The sequence below is a fragment of the Apis laboriosa genome, unplaced genomic scaffold (assembly GCF_014066325.1).
Source record: "Apis laboriosa isolate Shangri-la unplaced genomic scaffold, ASM1406632v1 scaffold56_cov145, whole genome shotgun sequence".
Lineage (NCBI taxonomy): Eukaryota > Metazoa > Arthropoda > Insecta > Hymenoptera > Apidae > Apis > Apis laboriosa.
In genome coordinates, this window is record NW_025223765.1 from 914479 (window position 1) to 935135 (window position 20657).

General features: G+C 19.8%; 6 protein-coding genes across 11 annotated transcripts in view; 5 read left to right on the top strand and 1 right to left on the bottom strand.

Moving 5' to 3' along the window:
• Positions 1-25: 25 nt before the first annotated feature.
• On the top strand, positions 26-5229 carry LOC122717681 (WD repeat-containing protein 6). Of its 2 annotated transcripts, XM_043941963.1 has the most exons (15): positions 26-166; positions 290-467; positions 603-776; positions 856-997; positions 1078-1287; positions 1359-1770; positions 1880-2032; positions 2130-2536; positions 2714-2896; positions 2978-3492; positions 3657-4093; positions 4273-4438; positions 4556-4660; positions 4978-5008; positions 5094-5182. In XM_043941963.1, the coding sequence occupies exons 1-13, from the start codon at positions 100-102 to the stop codon at positions 4605-4607; spliced, it is 3096 nt and encodes a 1031-aa protein (XP_043797898.1). In that variant the 5' UTR covers positions 26-99; the 3' UTR covers positions 4608-4660; positions 4978-5008; positions 5094-5182. The 2 variants fall into 2 exon arrangements, with proteins under 2 accessions (XP_043797898.1, XP_043797897.1); XM_043941962.1 differs by lacking the exon at positions 4978-5008 and having other exon boundaries at positions 5094-5229.
• LOC122717660 (trafficking protein particle complex subunit 5) lies at positions 4987-5826 on the top strand. The gene is made up of 4 exons (XM_043941921.1): positions 4987-5008; positions 5094-5262; positions 5330-5639; positions 5728-5826. The coding sequence occupies exons 1-4, from the start codon at positions 4987-4989 to the stop codon at positions 5824-5826; spliced, it is 600 nt and encodes a 199-aa protein (XP_043797856.1).
• Positions 5827-6131: 305 nt separating this feature from the next.
• On the bottom strand, positions 6132-7208 carry LOC122717707. The gene is made up of 3 exons (XM_043942021.1): positions 6953-7208; positions 6386-6529; positions 6132-6303 (listed from the first exon to the last, which is right to left on the bottom strand). The coding sequence occupies exons 1-3, from the start codon at positions 7091-7093 to the stop codon at positions 6235-6237; spliced, it is 354 nt and encodes a 117-aa protein (XP_043797956.1). The 5' UTR covers positions 7094-7208; the 3' UTR covers positions 6132-6234.
• Positions 7209-10489: 3281 nt separating this feature from the next.
• On the top strand, positions 10490-13711 carry LOC122717735 (cathepsin L). The gene is made up of 7 exons (XM_043942097.1): positions 10490-10639; positions 11686-11797; positions 12155-12307; positions 12393-12596; positions 12811-13016; positions 13094-13245; positions 13334-13711. The coding sequence occupies exons 2-7, from the start codon at positions 11702-11704 to the stop codon at positions 13558-13560; spliced, it is 1038 nt and encodes a 345-aa protein (XP_043798032.1). The 5' UTR covers positions 10490-10639; positions 11686-11701; the 3' UTR covers positions 13561-13711.
• Positions 13712-13817: 106 nt separating this feature from the next.
• LOC122717734 (codanin-1) lies at positions 13818-19725 on the top strand. Of its 3 annotated transcripts, XM_043942094.1 has the most exons (11): positions 13818-14114; positions 14487-14783; positions 14872-15148; positions 15271-15431; positions 15501-16097; positions 16157-16387; positions 17592-17954; positions 18069-18234; positions 18340-18608; positions 18685-18878; positions 19481-19725. In XM_043942094.1, the coding sequence occupies exons 2-10, from the start codon at positions 14502-14504 to the stop codon at positions 18838-18840; spliced, it is 2502 nt and encodes an 833-aa protein (XP_043798029.1). In that variant the 5' UTR covers positions 13818-14114; positions 14487-14501; the 3' UTR covers positions 18841-18878; positions 19481-19725. The 3 variants fall into 3 exon arrangements, with proteins under 3 accessions (XP_043798029.1, XP_043798028.1, XP_043798031.1); XM_043942093.1 differs by lacking the exon at positions 19481-19725 and having other exon boundaries at positions 18685-19139; XM_043942096.1 differs by lacking the exon at positions 19481-19725 and having other exon boundaries at positions 13818-14069; positions 18685-19139.
• A 73-nt stretch (positions 19726-19798) lies between these two features.
• Positions 19799-20657, top strand: part of LOC122717676 (cadherin EGF LAG seven-pass G-type receptor 1-like) — a 154464-nt gene continuing 153605 nt past the window's right edge. For 2 of the 3 annotated variants that reach the window (XR_006347238.1, XM_043941955.1), the window contains exon 1: positions 19799-20466. The gene's annotated coding sequence lies outside the window, so the exon portion shown is untranslated. The remainder of the gene's footprint in view (positions 20467-20657) is intronic. The other variant, XM_043941956.1, reaches the window with a different exon arrangement.

Here is a 20657-nt window from a genome sequence, read left to right on the forward strand (position 1 = left end):
TTTATATAGATCAAAATAAATTATACATAAATTTTAATGCCTATAATTTTGATTAATATATACTTATTAAAAATTTGATATAAAAATTTGATATTCAAAATGTTTTCAAAACTTCTGTGCACCGATGTTCTTGCCATTCGATGTATTGATAATTTAATTTTCGTAGGTTAGTATAATATATATATGTAATTATTTGCATAAAAATTACAATTTTTCAATATCTTTAAAAAATAATATTTATTGATTAATGATATTTATTTAATTTTTAATTATTTTATTATTTACATAGGTGTGGGATGCTCATTATACATTTTTAATGTTAATACTTACAAGTTAGAAAAAAAAATAAACTGTCTTTACCCATATAATATACATGGGATTATTGAAGGTCCTGATAATAAATTAACTGTGTTTGGTGCTAATTATTTTTGTACATATAAGATTTATTATGAAGAAGAAACATTGATGTAAGTTTGAACATTATATATAATATTTTTTTGATTATTATGTATTTTATATATTTATTTATATATATATTTATATATTATATGTATTTATTATATATTTTTATATTATATATATTTCATTTCTTTTTATTTTAGAATTAAAGAAGATTTAAATAAAAAAGAACTCAATGATTGGATAATAACAGTAAAATGGTTATTATACAATGGATATAATTATTTATGTGTTCTTTTAGCACATAATAATATTTGTATTTATGACATATTTAATAAATATTGTCAAAATACATGGTGTGAAGAAAAATGTATTTTGTATCCTTATATTTATAATTAAATGAATATATTCATTAAATGAATATTAAATGAATATTAAACTTAACTTTATTATTAGATATGCAGGATTTATATTGAATAATGATAAAAATCTAATTATTTTTAGTGGAACTGTATATCAGGAAATTTTAATATGGGAAGTAAATTATGCTTATCATATTGAAACATCACCAGTTTTACATCGTTTACAAGGACACAATGTAATACATTAATTTAAAATTATTTTTTTCTAATTATATTTTTATTTTAATGTTTAAAATTATAAATAATTGAATTTTAGGGTGTAATCTTTTCTGTCATGTATGATCCAATTGCACAATTTATTTGTTCTACATCAGATGATAGAACAATTAGATTATGGAAAATAAATAATAATAAAAACAAAAATTGGAAAAACATTGATATAAAATTAGTGCGAACAATGTTTGGTCATACAGCTAGAGTATGGAAATCGATTATTAAAAACAATATTATAATTACAATAGGAGAAGTAAATATTATTATACAAATATAATAAGTATTTATAATGAAAAAAATTTAATTATATATTTATATTTTAAGGATTCTCTTATGTGCACTTGGTCATTGGAGGGTAAATTACTTAACAAAATTTGTGCACATCATGGTGCTGCTATATGGAGTATTGATGTATCAAATGATAATAAAACTATTTTTACTGGTGGAGCTGATGGTGCAGTTCATGCATGGCCTTTTGTTAATGATTATATTCAAAAAACTGTATTATTACCTAAAACAAATGCATACACTTTGCCAAAATATGTTTGTTATTTAAGTAGTGGTAATCTTTTAATTTTTTATGAAAATGGTACTCTATTTATATTTAATAGATATAATAATGTGGAAGAATCATTATATTTAGAAAAATATAGTACATATTGTATTATGGAAGTTTCTTTGTGTCATTCCTACATTTGTTTTGCTTCAAAAGATGGATATATAAGAATATATAAAGGTAATATTAAATTTTTTTTATAATATTACACTATTATTACTAAATTAATATATAAATTAATATATAATAAATATTATAATATTAAAAATGTTTTCTATAATGATTTTAGAAATAAAAGTTGCAACTAATAAAAAGTTACTACAGATTTTAGAAGAAAAAATAATGGAGTCACAAATATTTTCTGTGCAATGGTTAGAAAATAATAAGTTAGTAATTTGTGGAATAAGTGGAATTTTAAAAATATTTAATTTTACTGTAGAAGGTATATTTAAAAAAATATGCAATAATCTTCAGTTATCTGTAATTAATGTTTAGTTAATGTTTAATTATTTAATCTTTATTATTTTTATTTCTTACAGGATCATTTACTATACAATCAGTATGTCTTTTACCATATAGTCGAGAACGTTGGTTAACAGCAGCTATTTTATATGAAGGATTATTAGTATGTGGAGATAGAGCTGGAAATATGCATATTTTTGATCTTAAACCTTATGTTCCATATAATGAAACAATTATATTTGAAACAAATAAACCTATTCAAACTATTAACAAAGTTCATGGAAAAATTGGTATTCAAAATTTCATAGTTGTAAATTCAAAATTAATATCAGCTGGTCGAGATGGAATGTTAAGATTTTATGAATTAAATAAACATAAAAATACAAAATTATTATACATTTTACATAAACAAAAAATGCCAATGGATTGGATTAGTGGTCATTTAAAATCTTTTGATGATATTCTTATATTAGGTTTTAAAGAGGTATATATATATATATATGTATGTATATATGTATGTATGTATATGTATATATGTATATTTAAACAGATATGTATATTTATATATGTTATATGTATATTTATACATACATTTTTTTGTATATATATTCATATATATTTTATTATATATATATTTATTTTTTCTTGTTATTATTTATAGGTTGAATTTGTAATATACAGTATGATTCATCATCGAATTTTAATGAAAATTCCTTGTGGTGGTGGACATAGATCATGGGATTGTATTTTAAAAAATAATCTTATTATGTTTCTATATATTCGTAATAAACAAGTATATGCATCTGATTTTTCATTAACTTCTTTCACATTACCAGTTTTATTAGTGAGTAATTTTTTCTTGTTTTATTTTTTCATGAAAATATATATTATTAAAATTATATTATATTTTTTTTTTAATTTTTAGAATGGTTTTCATACGAAAGAAATATCTTGTATAAATCCAATATCAAAGATTAATCAAAACAATATTTTTATATCTGGAAGTGAAGATGGTACTCTTCGTATTAGTTACATTTCAAATTCATTGTTGAATAATAATATTCACACCTTTCAGACATTGAATATTTTTGATGGTCACATCTCTAGTGTAAAATTTATAGCTTGTTTAGATTTGCAATTTATCTTTTTATGTAATAAATATCTTATATTTTCGGGAGGTGGAAGAGCACAGATAAAAGTTTGGGAAATTGATATAAAAGATGATGAAACATTTTTACATAATAAAGATATTTCTTGTCATGACATTACATGTCATATGTTGTATGGATTTGATCAATATCGTAAAAAACAATTGCATGAATCTAATCATTCTTACAATATGCAACCTGAAACTCGATATATGGATATTGAAATTTATTATTGTGCTACAAATTTTTATTATATAATACTTTTTGTTGCTTGTGCAGATGGATTTATAAGGTACTTTTTTCTTGACATTTCTAAATTTGAAATATATTTTATTTTTATATCGTGTATAAATAGGTAATATTTATAGATATAAATAGAATATAATTTTTTTTAATGATTTTAAATTAATTTTTAAATTCTGTTCATTTACATATATATTTAAATATTATTTGTAGAATATTTTTATATGATATTAATACAAAAAGTATTTCGTTAAAAGTATCTTCAAAATGCGTAGATCGTTGTATAACAAAAATAGCTGTTATAACATATAATAAAAATATAATTGTGTTGATAATGTCAACTGATGGAATCTGTCGATTTATTGATTTTACTGATACTATTTCAAACATAATAGAATTTTCACAAATTGAAAAACAACAATTTGAAAATTATAAAGATATATTTATTACAAAATTTAATTTACATCAATCTGGAATTAATTCATATGACATAAAAATAATTGAAAAAGGCGAATATTTATTAGCAACTGGAGGTGATGATAATTTGTTTAACATTATTCATTTCAATGTACAATTTAAGAAGATGAAAACACATATTTCATTATTGTCGAAATGGAGTACTTCAACTGCACATGTTGCTCAAATTACAGGTAAAAAAAAACATTTATTTATCTATATCATTTTATATTATATATGTTTCGTATCATAGTTTATTAAACTAAAATTATATTTATTGAATTATATTTATTGAATTGTATATTTATGAATTATGTCAAAAAAAAATTAATAAAATAATTTTCAGAAATTAATTTGAAAAAATATTTTTCAGGAATAATATTTCATGATAAAAATACAATTTTTAGTGTTGGAATGGATCAACAAGTGATTATGTATCAATATAATTATAATAATAATATTTTATCTGTAACAATATTGAAAAGAATGTATACATTTGTCACAGATATTAAAGGCATAACTTCGTGGTATAATTCAAAGTATGTTTATTATTTAATATTTGATATTCTAAACTAAGAAAAGAAAATAATAATGATAATAATATTACATTTTAATAGATTAATATTTAACTAATATCATATTAAAATTTATTTCAGAAATGAATCAGTTGTATGTGTATATGGTAAAGGATTTGAGATATTGATTTAATGATTAATATATTATTTTATGTGATTAATATATATAAGAGATTCTGAAAACAGGTAATATTGTTTTCTAAAAAACATTATTTAATATATAATATATTATAATTATAATAATATAATTATAATATATAATATATATATATAATAAATATAATAATAATTATAAATTTAATAATAATATAGTAATATAGTATAGTAATATAGTATATATAGTATAGTAATATAGTAAAAGTATATAGTATAGTAAATAGTATAGTAATATAGTAATGTTAAATAAATTATAATAATATATTTATAGTAATGTAATTATATTGATATATATATATATATATATATCATTACTTTCAACTTAAAAAATATTTAATTCTATTTAGTATTACTAGATGGCGAATCTACAAGATAAAAGTTAGTTTTTCATTCAATTAACTACTTAAAGTTTTTTATTTTTACGAATAGTAAAATGTTAATTTATATATTAATTATTTTGCAGAAATGACGAGTATTACAATATCAGCAATTCGAACACGAACAAGCATCCTTGATAAATCATTAAGTAAAGGAAAGGGAGAGGTTAGCTTGAGTTGTTTTGCACTTTTGTTTTCAGAACTCGTACAATATTGTCAAAATCGAGTGTACACCGTACCAGAATTACAAAATAAGTATGTAAATAATCAAGCTTATTAAAAAATTGTTATACAGAACAAGTGTTTTCTATTTATTGGTTAGATTGGCAGAAATAGGTATGGAAGTTGGCCACAGAGTGACAGATTTACTCGTTGTAAGGGAGAAAGGTGGAAAACGTGAAATAAAATTATTAAATATTTTATTATTTATTAAAAGTACAATATGGAAATCATTGTTTGGTCGTGAAGCTGATAAGTTAGAACATGCAAATGATGATGAACGTACTTATTATATCATAGAAAAAGAAGCAATAGTAAATAAATTTATATCAGTTCCAAAAGATAAAGGAAGTCTAAATTGTGCTTCTTTTATTGCTGGTATAGTTGAAGCTATTCTCTGTGATTGTGGTTTTGTACGTATTAGTTTGTTATTTATTATTTTTAAAATTTGTTTAAAAGTTAAAATTATTAGGGTAATGAAAGATATATTTGTTTTTATAGCAAGCAAAAGTGACTGCACATTGGCATAAAGGAACAACATATATGGTTAAATTTGATGATGCAGTTATTGCTCGTGATAAACAACTTGAAGATCGATAATTAAATATATATATATATATATTAAAAAAAACTAAAATAAAAATTAAAATAAAATATATTTAAATATGATTAAAAAAACAAAAATCTTTTAAATAAAAACATAAAAAAAAAATCTTGGATTTTATATCAATTTAGTCCATTTTTTAAATATAAGCTAATGAAATCATTATATATATTTGAAAATTAAATAATATGAGATATCAATATAAAATAATAAAATGAATTTTATAACTATCATTATTAACTAGTTTTATCATGCTGTTTTTATTTGTAATTATTCTGTATATTACATAGAACAATATATGTAATAATAATATATAGCATTTATTATCCAATAATGTTTAAATTTTATATATTCATTAAGTTTTATTAGCATTTACAAATGTACTATAAGAAAAATAAATATTATTAACCAAATTTAAATTCTCTGTCAGCATAGCTTATTTGACCAGTACGATATAAATGTTCCTGATCATCCTGTAAAATATAAAAAAATTATTTTCATGATCTTTATTTAATAAATATTTTTAAATTATTTAAAAATAATAATTATTTTTACTTTTAATTTTTTTACAACCAATACTGCTGCAAACATAGATCCCAATAATATAAAACCACTTGTCAAATGAGGATATAATCTTACTCTTGTGATATATTCGTGTTGAAGTCTTAAACCATTTAAACGCATAACTGCAGTTTCCACCTATATATTTTAATATATTATATTATAATTAATATTATATATTTTAATATATAATAATATATAATATATAATAATAATGCCAATTATATTCTCTTAATATAAATATCACAAAGAATTAATAAAATTAATATTGTACTTTTGAATATATTTGAAAGCATATATTTATATTATTATTTATATTGATATTTTATATTTTTTGGAATATATTAATGAAAAATTATATGAATAAAAAAAACTTTTTATATAAGTTCATTAATATGAAATTATAAACCTATCTATTTTTAAATTTAAAATAATTAAATGAAAAATGATTAAAATACTTAAATTTCATTCAATTACATATGAATTTAAATAAATCAATATAAAGTACATTTTAAATAATTAATTGAAATTATATAAGGTTAAAAAGTTATCGACACATACGGGCATTGTTTGTTTCATTGGATTATGAACTTCTTTTAAATACTTTTGACGTAATTCTTTTCTTCTTGCATCTCTCCATTGTATTATTTCTCGTTGTTTTGGTGATACATCAAACAATTCTTCAATCTTGGATGAACTCATTTCATTTGATGCAAAATTTGCTCTTAAGAAAAATATTTCCTCATTCACAAAAAATATTATGCGCACAGAGTTACCAACAAAAAATTATCCAAGTAGTTAGCTAAATATCCAAGTAATAAAAATAGTGTCAATGATGTTAGAATATCAGGAGTAACAATAAAAAGAAATCATAGGAAAATGATATCTATCACTCGTTAATCTAGTTAATTTCTCAATATCATGATTTGACATCTGAACGATGTAATATCTCGTATAGATATTTTTGAAAAATAATGAATAATGAAATGTAAGAAAAGTCAAAATAAATTTAAATATGTAATAATATTTATTATTATAAATAATATTTATTTAATAATAATAATATTTACTTAAATACAAAATAACATTTATTAGTTATTTTTTTGAAATACTTCATCATATAAAAATAAAAATATTTGTTTATTTGAATATTTTTAAAAAATTTTTGAAAGATTAATTTTAGAAGCTAAAACAAATAAAAAATTTAATATGGCTCTGTAATATGGTTTTAAAATATATGCAAATTTATATAAAGAAGGTTTAATTGTATATAAAAAAAATAGAAAAAATATAATACAATAAAATATACACAAATAAATAAATAAATAAATAAATAAATATATATATATATATAATTAATTTATATAAAATTGAAAAACTTATTTGTATTGCATATCTATAAAAGATAAAATAAAAAAGATTTAAAATCATATATATAAATATATACATAATATATATAATAATAAATTATATATATAAATCATATATATTATATATATAAATATATATAATATATAGATTCATAATATAAAAATTATAAAGTCAAAGATATTATTTATGTAACACATTATATATAAATATAGTTATATATATCATATATAAATATATATAAATATATGTAATAAATATAATATATGTAGTAAATATGTAATAAATATATATAATAAATGGTAAAATATAATATATTTTGCATTAATAACTTAATTGTCACATTCATCAGTTTCATTTGGTAATAAAATATTTATCTTCTAAAAAATGTCATTGAAAATATAGAAAAATATGTTTGTATTACTATCTATTTATATAAAATTCATTATTAGTTTCTAAATTTATTATAATTATTATATTATATTATAATATATATATTATAATTATTATAATTTAAAAAATTATAATCAATTTTTGTTTTTTAAAAATTCTTCTTTTATTAAAAATGATGTAGCAATTATAAGCATTGTATAAATATATATTTTGTTTTCTATTTTAATTTAATTTATATTGAGCAATCATTTTGTTATTAAGATTTACATATTATTTATAATATTATAATAATGCATTCTAAAATTAAATATAAATATAATAAAAAATTTCTAAAAAGTTTTTTAAAAAACAAAATCATTAAGATAATTATAAAAAGACTAATAAATATATTTATCACCTCTATAATAAAATAAATATTCATATTTTTTAATAATTTTTAAATATATAATCATTTTTAAAATTATATTTAATATGTATAAATAGAAATAATAAATATTTGTCTTAATTCTTATCTATATCTTTAAAAATAAAATATAAAATTGCAGAAAAATCACTATATCACCATTGCGAATAAAAATTTATAAAATTTATAATTTTTACGTCATGGTAAGTAGCATAACCAATCACATCATTTAATTTTTCTTTCCAATTTATTCCTCTATTAATCGTGATATAGAGTCCAACATCACAATCTATGTAAAGAATAGAAGGAGAACAAATTAACAAATTTGACAATGCCATCTACTCAGTGATAATACTACTAAGTATGTACTAAGTAATACTACTAAGTATGTCAAATTTTATTAATTTGTTTCCTTTCTATTATTCTATAAATAATAAGAAAGAGTACAATATTAAATCTATGTTCTATATGCATAAAGTGATTTAATATTGTTGACAATTTTGCTTGTGATAACAAGAATAAGAAAATACAGACAAGAATAAGGAAATATATTAATATATATAATATATATATATATAATATATATAATAATATATGATATTATAGATTAAATTACTTATTGACAAACAGATCTTAATCATTTAAATTTATATAAGATTATTGATTTTTCATCATTTTTCATTAATAAATTTTTAATGTTTAGTTGTTAAAATACTTTTTTATTTTAACATATATTAATAAAATTTAAAAATTATTTCAAAAATTCATGTTTGCTTTTTAATTATATCTTCAACTAAAGAAAATATATTAATATAATTTAATACACATATTTGGTACTTGATTAAAATTATAATTTTAATTTTTAAATTTTAAGTAAATAAATTAAATAAAAATAAAAATAGATTTATTCTATATATAATTATATATATAGAATAAATCTAATATATATAATTATACATATATAATATAAAATATAATATATATAATATATATACTTAATACATATATAAATATATAATAGTTTGTAAAAGAATAATTTTAAATAATTATAAATAATTTAAAATCGGAAGATTAGAATGCAATTCAAAGAATGCATAAACATTGTTCACGATAAAATGCATCACTTTTATATAGATATGTTTGAAATTGCGTTGCTAACTAAGTATTTATCAAAATCACATGATGATTATAATGTGTAATGAATGATTATGTTCAAATCAATTTATACAAAATATCGTGAAAATATTCAGATACAGTGATTATGATAACTGAAAATTTCAGAATTTCAATTAATATATTGAAATTTTATTTATTAATTATTAAATATTAATGATATATTATTATTGTAAATATCTTTTAATATTATTTATAATAACATAAATTTTAATATTAAAATTTTACGATGTATATAAATATGTATATAATATTTGAGATAACATAAGATTTATATAAGATATAAGATATAAAATATGTAAGTTAAATATAAGAATGATATAAGATATCATAAGATGAACTTAATGATAAAATTCAAACATCTTGAAAAATACAATATGTACTAAAAAATAATTTCCATATATATAATATAATAGATTTGAAAATAATTAAGAAAAGCATTAAAAAAATTGTTTTCATCATTTTAAAAATAATTTAAAAATTATTTAAATTATTTAAATAAAAAACATTGCTTAAAAGAATATAAGAAAAATAATAATTGAAATGCAAATTATTGATATATTTTGAAAATAAATATTTCACCAATATTTTTTTTTATTATAATTATTTTATATTTGTATTTTCCATTTTTTTAAAACTTTTTTTATGAATCAGAAAGATTCAATATGTAATTTAATAATGTTCCCATTTTTTTTTTATGAATCATTTAGTATATCATATCATGATACGGAAGTTGGGAGACGCTGTTGTACAATAGAAGCTAACAAATGATGAATCACGTAGTACATAGAAGGGGAGGCTATAGAATATAGAAAAGAGAGAGCACTTTATTTAGTTTCAATTCTGAAGTATTAAGAATCAGAAGATATATTTGTTTTATTTACAACAAATATTTTTTATTTAATTAAATAGTAAGTATAATTTATATAAAATATGTATAAAATATTTGAAAAATTTTATATTGTATTTATGTTGTATATGTTAATAATAATTGTATTATAATTATATGCAAATATAAATATTAACTTTCATTATTATTATTATTTTTTTCTGTATTTTTCATTGATGATTTTCAATTTAAATAATTTTTCTTTTTTTAAAAATGTTTATGTAATTTTATTCACTTTTCGATAGATATTTTATTTTAATTTGTATAATTCGTAATATTATTTCAATTATGGAAATTCAATTTACATTCGAAATAGATTGTGCTCGATTTCATTGCAAATTATTTAAAACCATTAATTTCTTTTATTTTTAATTATATAAATTATTTTAAAAATTCATGTTCGTTTATTATATTAATTATGTCTAATAAAAAATATTTACATATATTTTGATTTTCTTGTACGGAATATTATTTTATTTTAACTAATATTTAATTGTTTTTTTGTTCGTATGATATCAATAATAAAGATATAATGAGGAAATGAAGTTGCGTAGTAGAAATTTTTGTGTAATTAATGTATCATGTATAAATATATCGGATAATAGAATAATGACATATTTTTTATTAAAAAAAAAAAAATAGAATTCTTATAGAATTTAAGAATATTTTTTTATTGTCACTGTGTTTTATTGTTTTTGTGTTTTATTGTTTTATTGTTATTATGTGAATTTCATAAAATTTGACAAAGAAAAATTAAAAATTATATTATTGAAATTATATTATTTGATTTATATTGATTATTTCATTTTATTTTATTTTTTTTTAAAAATAGTTTTTTTAGTAATAAAAAATATTTTAATGAAATTTCGATAAAATTAATTGAAAATATAATTATAAAAAATATTAATTAATAAAAATTAACTAAGATGATCAATTATAATATTGTTAATCATTTTTATAGTTTAATATTATTTAAAGTATATATATTAATTCATATTAATATGTATCTTAATAAATATAATTTGTTAACTAAAAAATTAATTTTTATATATTTTTATACATTTCCAGATATAATTTTAAAATCATGAAGTTATTTTTGATTTTATTTATAACAATATTTACAACAGTACATGCTGTATCATTCTTTGAATTAGTTAATCAAGAATGGATGACATTTAAGGTAATTAAATAATTTACATATTATTTCTATAAGAAAGATTAATAATTTGATACTGTAGAATTACATATATATATTTTCAGTATTGTGATGACAAATTTCTATATCGTATTGATAATTTTCATTTCTTGAAATAGATAAATTATATTATATAAGTTAATAATGATCAAAGTGTTCATTTTGTATATTTGAATATCAGAATAACTTTTATCTCCATGAGATAAAGAATTTGCTTACAAACAACATAATCATTTATTTATTTTTGTAGTATCTAAGAATTGTAAGATGATTTAAGATATAAAGTAGTCATAAATAATAATAAAATAAAAAAATATTTTATTTTATTATTATAATTTCTAGATGGAACATAAAAAAGTATATAAATCTGATGTTGAAGAAAGATTCAGGATGAAAATATTTATGGACAACAAACATAAAATTGCTAAACATAATAGTAATTATGAAATGAAGAAAGTTTCATATAAATTAAAAATGAATAAATATGGAGATATGGTTGGTAATTTATAAAATTTAAATAATTTTATATTTATTAAAAAGAGAATTATTTGAGAAATATATAATTTCATTTCATCTTTAGCTTCATCATGAGTTTGTAAATATATTAAATGGTTTCAATAAATCAATAAATACTCAATTAAGATCTGAAAGATTGCCTGTAGGTGCTTCATTTATTGAGCCAGCAAATGTAGTATTGCCAAAAAAAGTTGATTGGAGAAAAGAAGGTGCTGTAACTCCAGTTAAAGATCAAGGCCATTGTGGATCATGTTGGTCATTTTCTGCAGTAAGTTATTATAGCTAATATATAATAATTTAATTATGATTAAATTATTGTATTAAAATAAAATTTAATTATAATTAAATTAATTCAATGAATTATTTGAAATTAATAATAAGATACTGTTTTGTTATTAAATTATAATAAATTATAAATAATTGAATAAAATAGAATAAAAAATTAAAATAAAATGAATTATATATTATTTATCATTGTATAGACTGGAGCTTTGGAAGGTCAACATTTTCGACGAACAGGAGTATTAGTTTCATTAAGTGAACAAAATTTAATTGATTGTTCTGGAAAATATGGTAATAATGGATGCAATGGAGGATTGATGGATCAAGCTTTTCAATATATTAAAGATAATAAAGGTTTAGATACAGAAGCTTCTTATCCATATGAAGCTGAAAATGATAAATGCAGGTAAATATTGAAGAAAAAATCTTTTTCAGATATCATATTTGTAAATAGTATAATTATAAATTTCATAATGTATACAGATACAATCCAGCAAATAGTGGTGCCATTGATGTTGGTTATATAGACATTCCAACAGGAGATGAAAAATTGCTTAAAGCAGCAGTTGCTACTATAGGTCCAGTCTCTGTTGCTATTGATGCTTCTCATCAGTCTTTTCAATTTTATTCGGAAGGTTTGTTTACTTATTATATAATTTGAAACTAGAATATAAATTAAAAAATTGTTGATTTAACAAAGTAAATATTATATATAAATTGTAGGTGTCTATTATGAACCAGAATGTTCTTCAGAAGAATTAGATCATGGAGTGCTAGTAATAGGATATGGTACTGATGAAAATGGTCAAGATTATTGGCTAGTAAAAAATAGTTGGGGTGAAACATGGGGTAATAATGGATATATCAGAATGGCTAGAAATAAATTAAATCATTGTGGTATTGCTTCTAATGCTAGCTATCCTCTTGTTGGTTCTAAAGGATTATTTTAAAAGAACTAGAGATAACACAACATAAAAAGTGGAAAAATAAATTAAAAATTGTTATAAGTATTTGAACATATTTAAGTTCTTGTTTATACATCAAAAAAAGAATATATACATATTTTTTTATTAAATTCAATAAATGGGATATTCATTAATATTACCTTGTTTTAATATTTCCTTATGAAAAAAATTTATAACATATTAGAATAATTAATATATATATTCTATTCATAAAAGCAAGATGGATGCCATTAAATTAATGTATGTCAAGAATAAGTGTTTAAAATGCGAAATATTACAGTATTGATATATGCATATTTTAAAATATAGCCTTTTGTAAAAATTAAAAATTTTTTTTCAATTAACAAATTAATTAAATGTGTGAATCAATACTGCACAAGTTTTAGTTGTAATACATTATTTTGAAACGTATTTACAGTTATAAACATAACCTACTAGATTTCAAAATTGATCGACATTTATCCTATGTATTCCTATGTGATTTAAGTAAATGAGTACGTTTAAAATATTTGTAAAAGTATATATTTTTGAAATACAATGTAAATATATTTCCTTTTAAACTATACATATAATATTTGTAATTACATATAATTATATTTACTTAAAGAATTATTTCTAATAAGACTATTTTGCAATTGTATAAATAAAATATTAATAATTTTTGTATTATTTACAAAATTTGTATATAAAATAGTTTTTTTTTATTATTCATTATATGATCTTTATGCATTGTGTGATTATTATTGTTGAATTTTCCTGAAATATATTATTCACTATTAATATAAATATTTTTATTTTAATATAAATATTTGAATGTAATTTAACAAATTAAGGATATAAAACAAACATCATTTATTATATACAAGAATAAAAATTATATTTTTTAATGTATTTTATTTTATTTTTTACAGCTACTTATATACATAATGGGTGAATTAAATGTGTGTTTTCAAATAGATACAGATAATCGTGAAAATTTTCCATCTGCAGCTGCTTTCCAAACATTTAAAAATCAAAGAGATACATTTTATGAAATATTTAGAATATGGGAAAAAAATCATTCAGTGCCTGGTTGGAATTTTCAAATAGCTTTAGGAAGTAAAATAAGAACTATGTTAACATTGCACAATGATGCTATAAATTATTATCATTTTGCAAGATTATTTAAGTCACAACTTTTAATTTCATGTATACAAAATAGACAACAGGTAAGCTTAAACAATAAAGTTATATGTTTGCTTATAAATAATATTTTATTTATTTGCTAACTTTTTAGTTTATCTTTATGATTTTCAGACAGAAGTAGAAGATGATGAAAGTATAAGTTTTTTAAAAGCTTTGAAACATGAAAATCCAAAAAAATTGAATCAGCTTCAGAAACGATTAGTAACTCCCCAGCCTTCCAAAAATCAAGTCACTGAACCATCTTTTCCTGGAGTGCAAGAATTTTTCAAAGATTTTATATTGTTTGCTTTTAATCCAATTTTTTATGTTCATTTAGAAAATTGTTTAATTCATGAGATAATGGAATTGAATGATACTCAATTTAATAATAGTGAAATAGAAGATTCAGGTATTAATATTTATTCAATACTGATATTATAGCTATATTTTTAATTATTATTAAATTATATTTAATATATTTAATATTTAATTATTATTTAATTATATAAATATATTTTTTTCTTTTAATAGAAACAATAGTTGATGAACAAACTCAGCAAAATTTTATTATATGCTTATGTAGTTTAAGACTTCTTGCAAAAGTATTAGGTCTTCTTGTATCATTACCTTACAGATCAGAATCAAATAATTTCAAAGAATTAATAGCAACTCAAGTGGAAATAAGAACCAAAGTAAATAATATATTTTTAATATTTTATGATTTTACATTATATATAACTAATGTTTAAGTTTTTATATAGGTTGTACCAGCAATAAATTTACATCTTTGTCTTCATAATGCAATAGCATCAGGAAAATTATCATTAACTGTACCTTGGATAGCAAAATATTTGGCTATGATGGATACTGTATCTCTTCGATTACCATATTATAAACAAACTTTAGAACTCTTATATTATATCTATAAAGTTGTAAATCATTTTGATTTTTCTACATCTGATAGTTTTATTTCTCAACAAACAGCAATTCTCCTTAAATCTACTTTATGCTGGTTATTTGAATTACCAAATGTTCCAAAAGATTTTTATCTTACTTGGCAAGAAATATATAAAGTTAAAGAATTACGAAATTTGAAGCAACTCGATAAACAATATGTGCAAAAGAATATATTATTGGGAGAGCCTACTGTGTCTATTACATCAACTAAATGTAACTTAGACAAATTAGATATTATTAATGAAAGAACATTGCGTATATGTTGTCCATTGGTTGGATTAAATGTATCTGTATCGAATTCAAATGCAAATTTAAATAATTATAATTCAAATAAACATATTACACCAGTTTCTAGTCAACTTCATAAATCTGCTAAAAGTGCAGGTATAAAACATCTAGAGGTAAGTTTATTAGTTAAATTTATTTTACAAGAAATATTATAATGGTTATATTTTAATAGTTGAAATTAGAAGAAGCATTTTTTGGTGGACAACCAGCATCTACACGAAAAACTGTTGATTTTGTATCTGAGCGAGTTGCTTCAACTTGTGTGAAACATATATGTAACACTTTGTTAATGTCTTCTAGAGAAATGAATTTGAATATTTTTAGGGAGATTTTAGAGAAAAAGCAAATTGAAAGACAACCTGAAAAAATTGGAGATTTATTACGTAATATTACAGATTTTAAGGTAAATTTATTGATTTTTAAATTGATTTTTAAATAATATAATATTAAAAGTATATTTATATTATTATATAAAATTACATATATAAACTGCTAATATATTTATTAAGAGTTAATTTTAAAAGGCAAAACAAATGCAAAAGTTGATATAAAAAATGTCAGTTGAAGTTTATTTATTAAGTAATAAGCATAAGCAATTTGAGTTTGTGTTAGATGAACTGAAACAGATGATAAAAAAAACATTATATCACTATACTCTATTTTTGTTACATCATCATTTTGTTTTATTTTCACTTCATTTTATTTAATTAACATAAATACATGTAACACAAACTTAATTATTTATAATTAATTAATATAATATATTAATATAATTAATAATATATATATATATATATATAATATAATTTTATAATAATATTATTATATTATTATAAATAATAATATTAATATATATATAATATAATTATAATATAATTAATTATTTATAATATATTAAAAATATATAATATTTTTACATATCAACTTTTGTATTTCTTTTGATCAATATAATTGATCTTCTGAAGATATCTCATATATTATATATGTTTGAACCAAACCACTTGAATATTGGAAAATATAAAAAATATTTGAAACAAAAATTTAATAATAGAGATAAAAAGATTATGCAATATTAATAATTTTTTTATAGATTGATGTCTAGAAATCATATGAAGATCAATTTTAATTTTTTAATAAATAGAACTATTATAATTTAATTATAATAATATTATAATTATATAATTTTTATTACTAATTGGTGTAATTCATTATTTCTTATAAAAAAACTTTATGTCAAAAAATTTTTACTTAAGGAAATATTGTAATTTAAAGTTTAATCCTTATATTTAAACTTATATTTTTAAGAAAAACATGCAAAATAATGTTCTACTGTTCATATTCTTTGTTTTTTATGATCTTCAAATTACAATATCTTTTAGATTAAAAATTTTATATTATATATAATACATATATATAATACACACACGCACGCACGCACGCACGCACGCACGCACGCACGCACGCACGCACGCACGCACGCACGCACGCACAATATTATAATAAGATATAAATAGCTTAATATTTTTTTTATAAAAAATAATGAGCTGTATTGATTAAGAATAATCAAAATTATATAAAAATTAATTGTATTGTATTATTTCATTTAGGCATTTGTATCAACTCATATGAATACTTTAGCTACAAATATGTCTAAAGAATTGAAAGATCAATGTGAAGCATCTATACCGGGAATTTGTGAATTACGGGTAACTAAATGTATGGAGTCTCTCTTAGCGGAAGATTCTTTGACATCCGTGAAGGAAATGTGTACTAAAATTGCTACGAGACTAGCTATGGAACGTATACATCAATGGATACAATCACATATAGTGGGTGGATCATTATTTATAAAAGATATGGAACTTGAATTAAATAGATTTTTAAAAAACAATGCACCATTACATCCAATTGAAGAAAAAAAACATAATCCAAATGCTATGAGTCCAACAACTATCACTGATAATTTAAGAGTAATTATTTTTATATTTGATTTTTCATTGCATAATATTATAATAACACAAATTATTATTAACACAATTCTTATTAATATGAAAATATTATTTTTTATATTAAAATTTTTATAGGAATTTATATGGATTATACTTGATAATAGTGGTGATTCTTTAACAATAACGATGATATTAACTGTATTGGATAACTTATATCAGACTTTAAATGAAAGAGCTGATTTAGTTGTGGGGCCAGAGAAAGTTTTATACTCTCTTAGTATAGATTTTGCTTTATTTTTAGGTAAAAAATATTAATATTAAGTTAATATTAAGTTACTAACTATAATATTAAGTTAATAACTATAATTTATTATAAATTGTATATTAATTTTTTTTTTATTTATAGTTGCTTATCGAAGTGATTTGTTTACTTTAAAAGTTCAAGAAAAATTTATTAAAGTATGGGCAATGAATCGTTATAAAGCTTTGGAATTGGATTCATCAATAAATAGAATACTTAGTTCTAGAAACGTTATGCTATTAGCTCAACCAGAAAAAGAAGAAGTTTGGATAGTGTTTGGAAAATTTATTAATAAATTGGTAAAAAAAAACGTTTTAGATATTGACAATTTTAGTGATCAATGTGTAGCTTTATTTAGGCAAAATTGGCCTGTGGTAAATATTTTATTATTATAATACTGCGATAAATATCGTTTCTATATTTAATTATTAATTTTTGTATTTTTTATAGCCCATACTAAAACGTTTATCAAAATGTTTAATGGAAGTTATAACTGATTTCAAAGCATCGGATGAAACAACAGAAAAAGTAAAATATTTACTTGGTTGGATAGCTGAAACATATAACGAAATAGAGTTTTGCGATAATTATAATTCTATAGACTGATATTCTTTTAACCATTTATATTTTTAACTTCTTCATAGGTTAATATACTATGTAAATTATACAATTCTTGTGCATATATGAATGTAAATTATTGTACATTAATTAATTTAATGACGAAAGAGATGTGTGTTTCACACTAATTTCGGAAATTGTTATTACCATATAATTGTAAATCTATAACAAATTTTAGTTAACTTTGAATGTATAAAACTCATTAATTCTGTATAAGAATGCGATGAATCTCAAATTTATAACTTGATTGGTTTGACATTTAGCAATATTATTTGCTACTTTTATGGTTAAAATATTAGTTATTATATCTGTACATATGCATGAATTTAAATTTTTACATATTTTTAAATTTAATATTATTGACTTATTTCCATGTTTGACGTTTATTGTTGCATTTATCCAGTGAATGCGTATTTTATAGTTAACGAAAAATTTTAACTTTTCGTATGTATGAAAATTAAAATAAAGAATTTGTTTTTTATATTTCTATTTATAAACTCCATCCTTGCATTATTATTTTTTTTATTCTTGATATTTTTAGATTTTCTACAATTTTCTTAATAAAAATAAATCAATTATCATAATATTAAAAATCTTGAAATACATTTATTTTCTATTAATTCTTTAGATATATGCGCAACATAGGATGCGCGAAGGACTTGAGCGCGAACAAATTTCATTGCAGTTCGGCGCCGTTGCTCGACGAGTTCGTACGTATTTTATTGCTTCGTAATTTTTCGTTAAATATCAGTGTTGAGGATCACGTTGTGTTAATTATTTTAATGTATTCTTTTAAATGACGTTTATTTGTTTACTTTTAATATTTTTTACAACAAGAAAAAGTGTTTTTTTTAATATAAAAAACTTATATTACAAACGGACATAATCAGTATTTATTTTATTCAATTTCAAACAATAAGGATATAATTTTATAACACGTTATCATTCTTCATTTTATAGAATATTATTTTATATTTATTAATATGCTAAGTCAATAATAATCATTATTGATATTATTGATATATAAAATATTATATTTATTTCATTGAATTAAATATTTTGATATGTGAATGTTGATTAGTTACCAAACAAATACGATGTCTTGCAAAAGAAAATGCAACTTCTTTGATAATATCTATTATTTCGCGAGATTTTTTTTCGATGTACTATAAAAACGTAAGATGTTAATAAGAAAAGAGAGAGAAAGAAAAAGAGAGAAAGGACGATAAAAAGTAGTGTTAACAGGTGCAATGAAATAACGGTGATCGCGTGTATTGGCTTCATGAGTAAAAAAGCGATCGTGTATATATCTGGTTTTTGCGAGTGAAAAAAGATCAATCGACTGATATTCAAGCATACGAACACGTTCTTAAAGATGTTACTACATATACAGTGTAAGCGCAAGTTTCAAATATCAAACAACATAATCTACTTCTTCAACTCTTTTTCTTTTAAAGACATCCGTTAATTCGAAAGGATATATGATCCGCGTCCTTAGAACACGTGTTCACTGTCACGTGGTTCGTTCAAGAAAACATGAAATGATCCATGGATTCGCGCAACATCTTTCGAATCTTTTTCATCGAATTAACTATTATTTCTCTACCTCGTGAGGTAAGTTTTTATTATTATAATTTTTTAATAGTTATGAATATTGAATTACAATATTAACAATATTGAATATTACAATTAAATATAAAATTAAATTTAAAATTAAAAATTATGATATTTAATTTATATAATTAATTTGTTCAATATTAACTAAGAGAAATATTAATTATAAAAATATTATTATAAAAAAAATA

Coding starts and splice junctions, on each gene's coding strand:
- LOC122717681 (XM_043941962.1), top strand. CDS start 100: ATGTTTTCAAAACTTCTGTGCACCGATGTTCTTGCCATTCGATGTATT. Junction 2,537..2,713: donor TTATATTAGGTTTTAAAGAG/GTATATATATAT, acceptor TATTATTTATAG/GTTGAATTTGTAATATACAG. Junction 4,439..4,555: donor ACTTCGTGGTATAATTCAAA/GTATGTTTATTA, acceptor AATTTATTTCAG/AAATGAATCAGTTGTATGTG.
- LOC122717660 (XM_043941921.1), top strand. CDS start 4,987: ATGGCGAATCTACAAGATAAAA. Junction 5,009..5,093: donor GGCGAATCTACAAGATAAAA/GTTAGTTTTTCA, acceptor ATTATTTTGCAG/AAATGACGAGTATTACAATA. Junction 5,263..5,329: donor GTACCAGAATTACAAAATAA/GTATGTAAATAA, acceptor TTTATTGGTTAG/ATTGGCAGAAATAGGTATGG.
- LOC122717707 (XM_043942021.1), bottom strand. CDS start 7,093: ATGAGTTCATCCAAGATTGAAGAATTGTTTGATGTATCACCAAAACAA. Junction 6,530..6,952: donor CAATGAAACAAACAATGCCC/GTATGTGTCGAT, acceptor TAAAATATATAG/GTGGAAACTGCAGTTATGCG. Junction 6,304..6,385: donor TGGTTGTAAAAAAATTAAAA/GTAAAAATAATT, acceptor TATATTTTACAG/GATGATCAGGAACATTTATA.
- LOC122717735 (XM_043942097.1), top strand. CDS start 11,702: ATGAAGTTATTTTTGATTTTATTTATAACAATATTTACAACAGTACAT. Junction 11,798..12,154: donor AAGAATGGATGACATTTAAG/GTAATTAAATAA, acceptor TATAATTTCTAG/ATGGAACATAAAAAAGTATA. Junction 12,597..12,810: donor CATGTTGGTCATTTTCTGCA/GTAAGTTATTAT, acceptor ATCATTGTATAG/ACTGGAGCTTTGGAAGGTCA.
- LOC122717734 (XM_043942094.1), top strand. CDS start 14,502: ATGGGTGAATTAAATGTGTGTTTTCAAATAGATACAGATAATCGTGAA. Junction 16,098..16,156: donor CAGGTATAAAACATCTAGAG/GTAAGTTTATTA, acceptor ATATTTTAATAG/TTGAAATTAGAAGAAGCATT. Junction 17,955..18,068: donor CTATCACTGATAATTTAAGA/GTAATTATTTTT, acceptor AAATTTTTATAG/GAATTTATATGGATTATACT.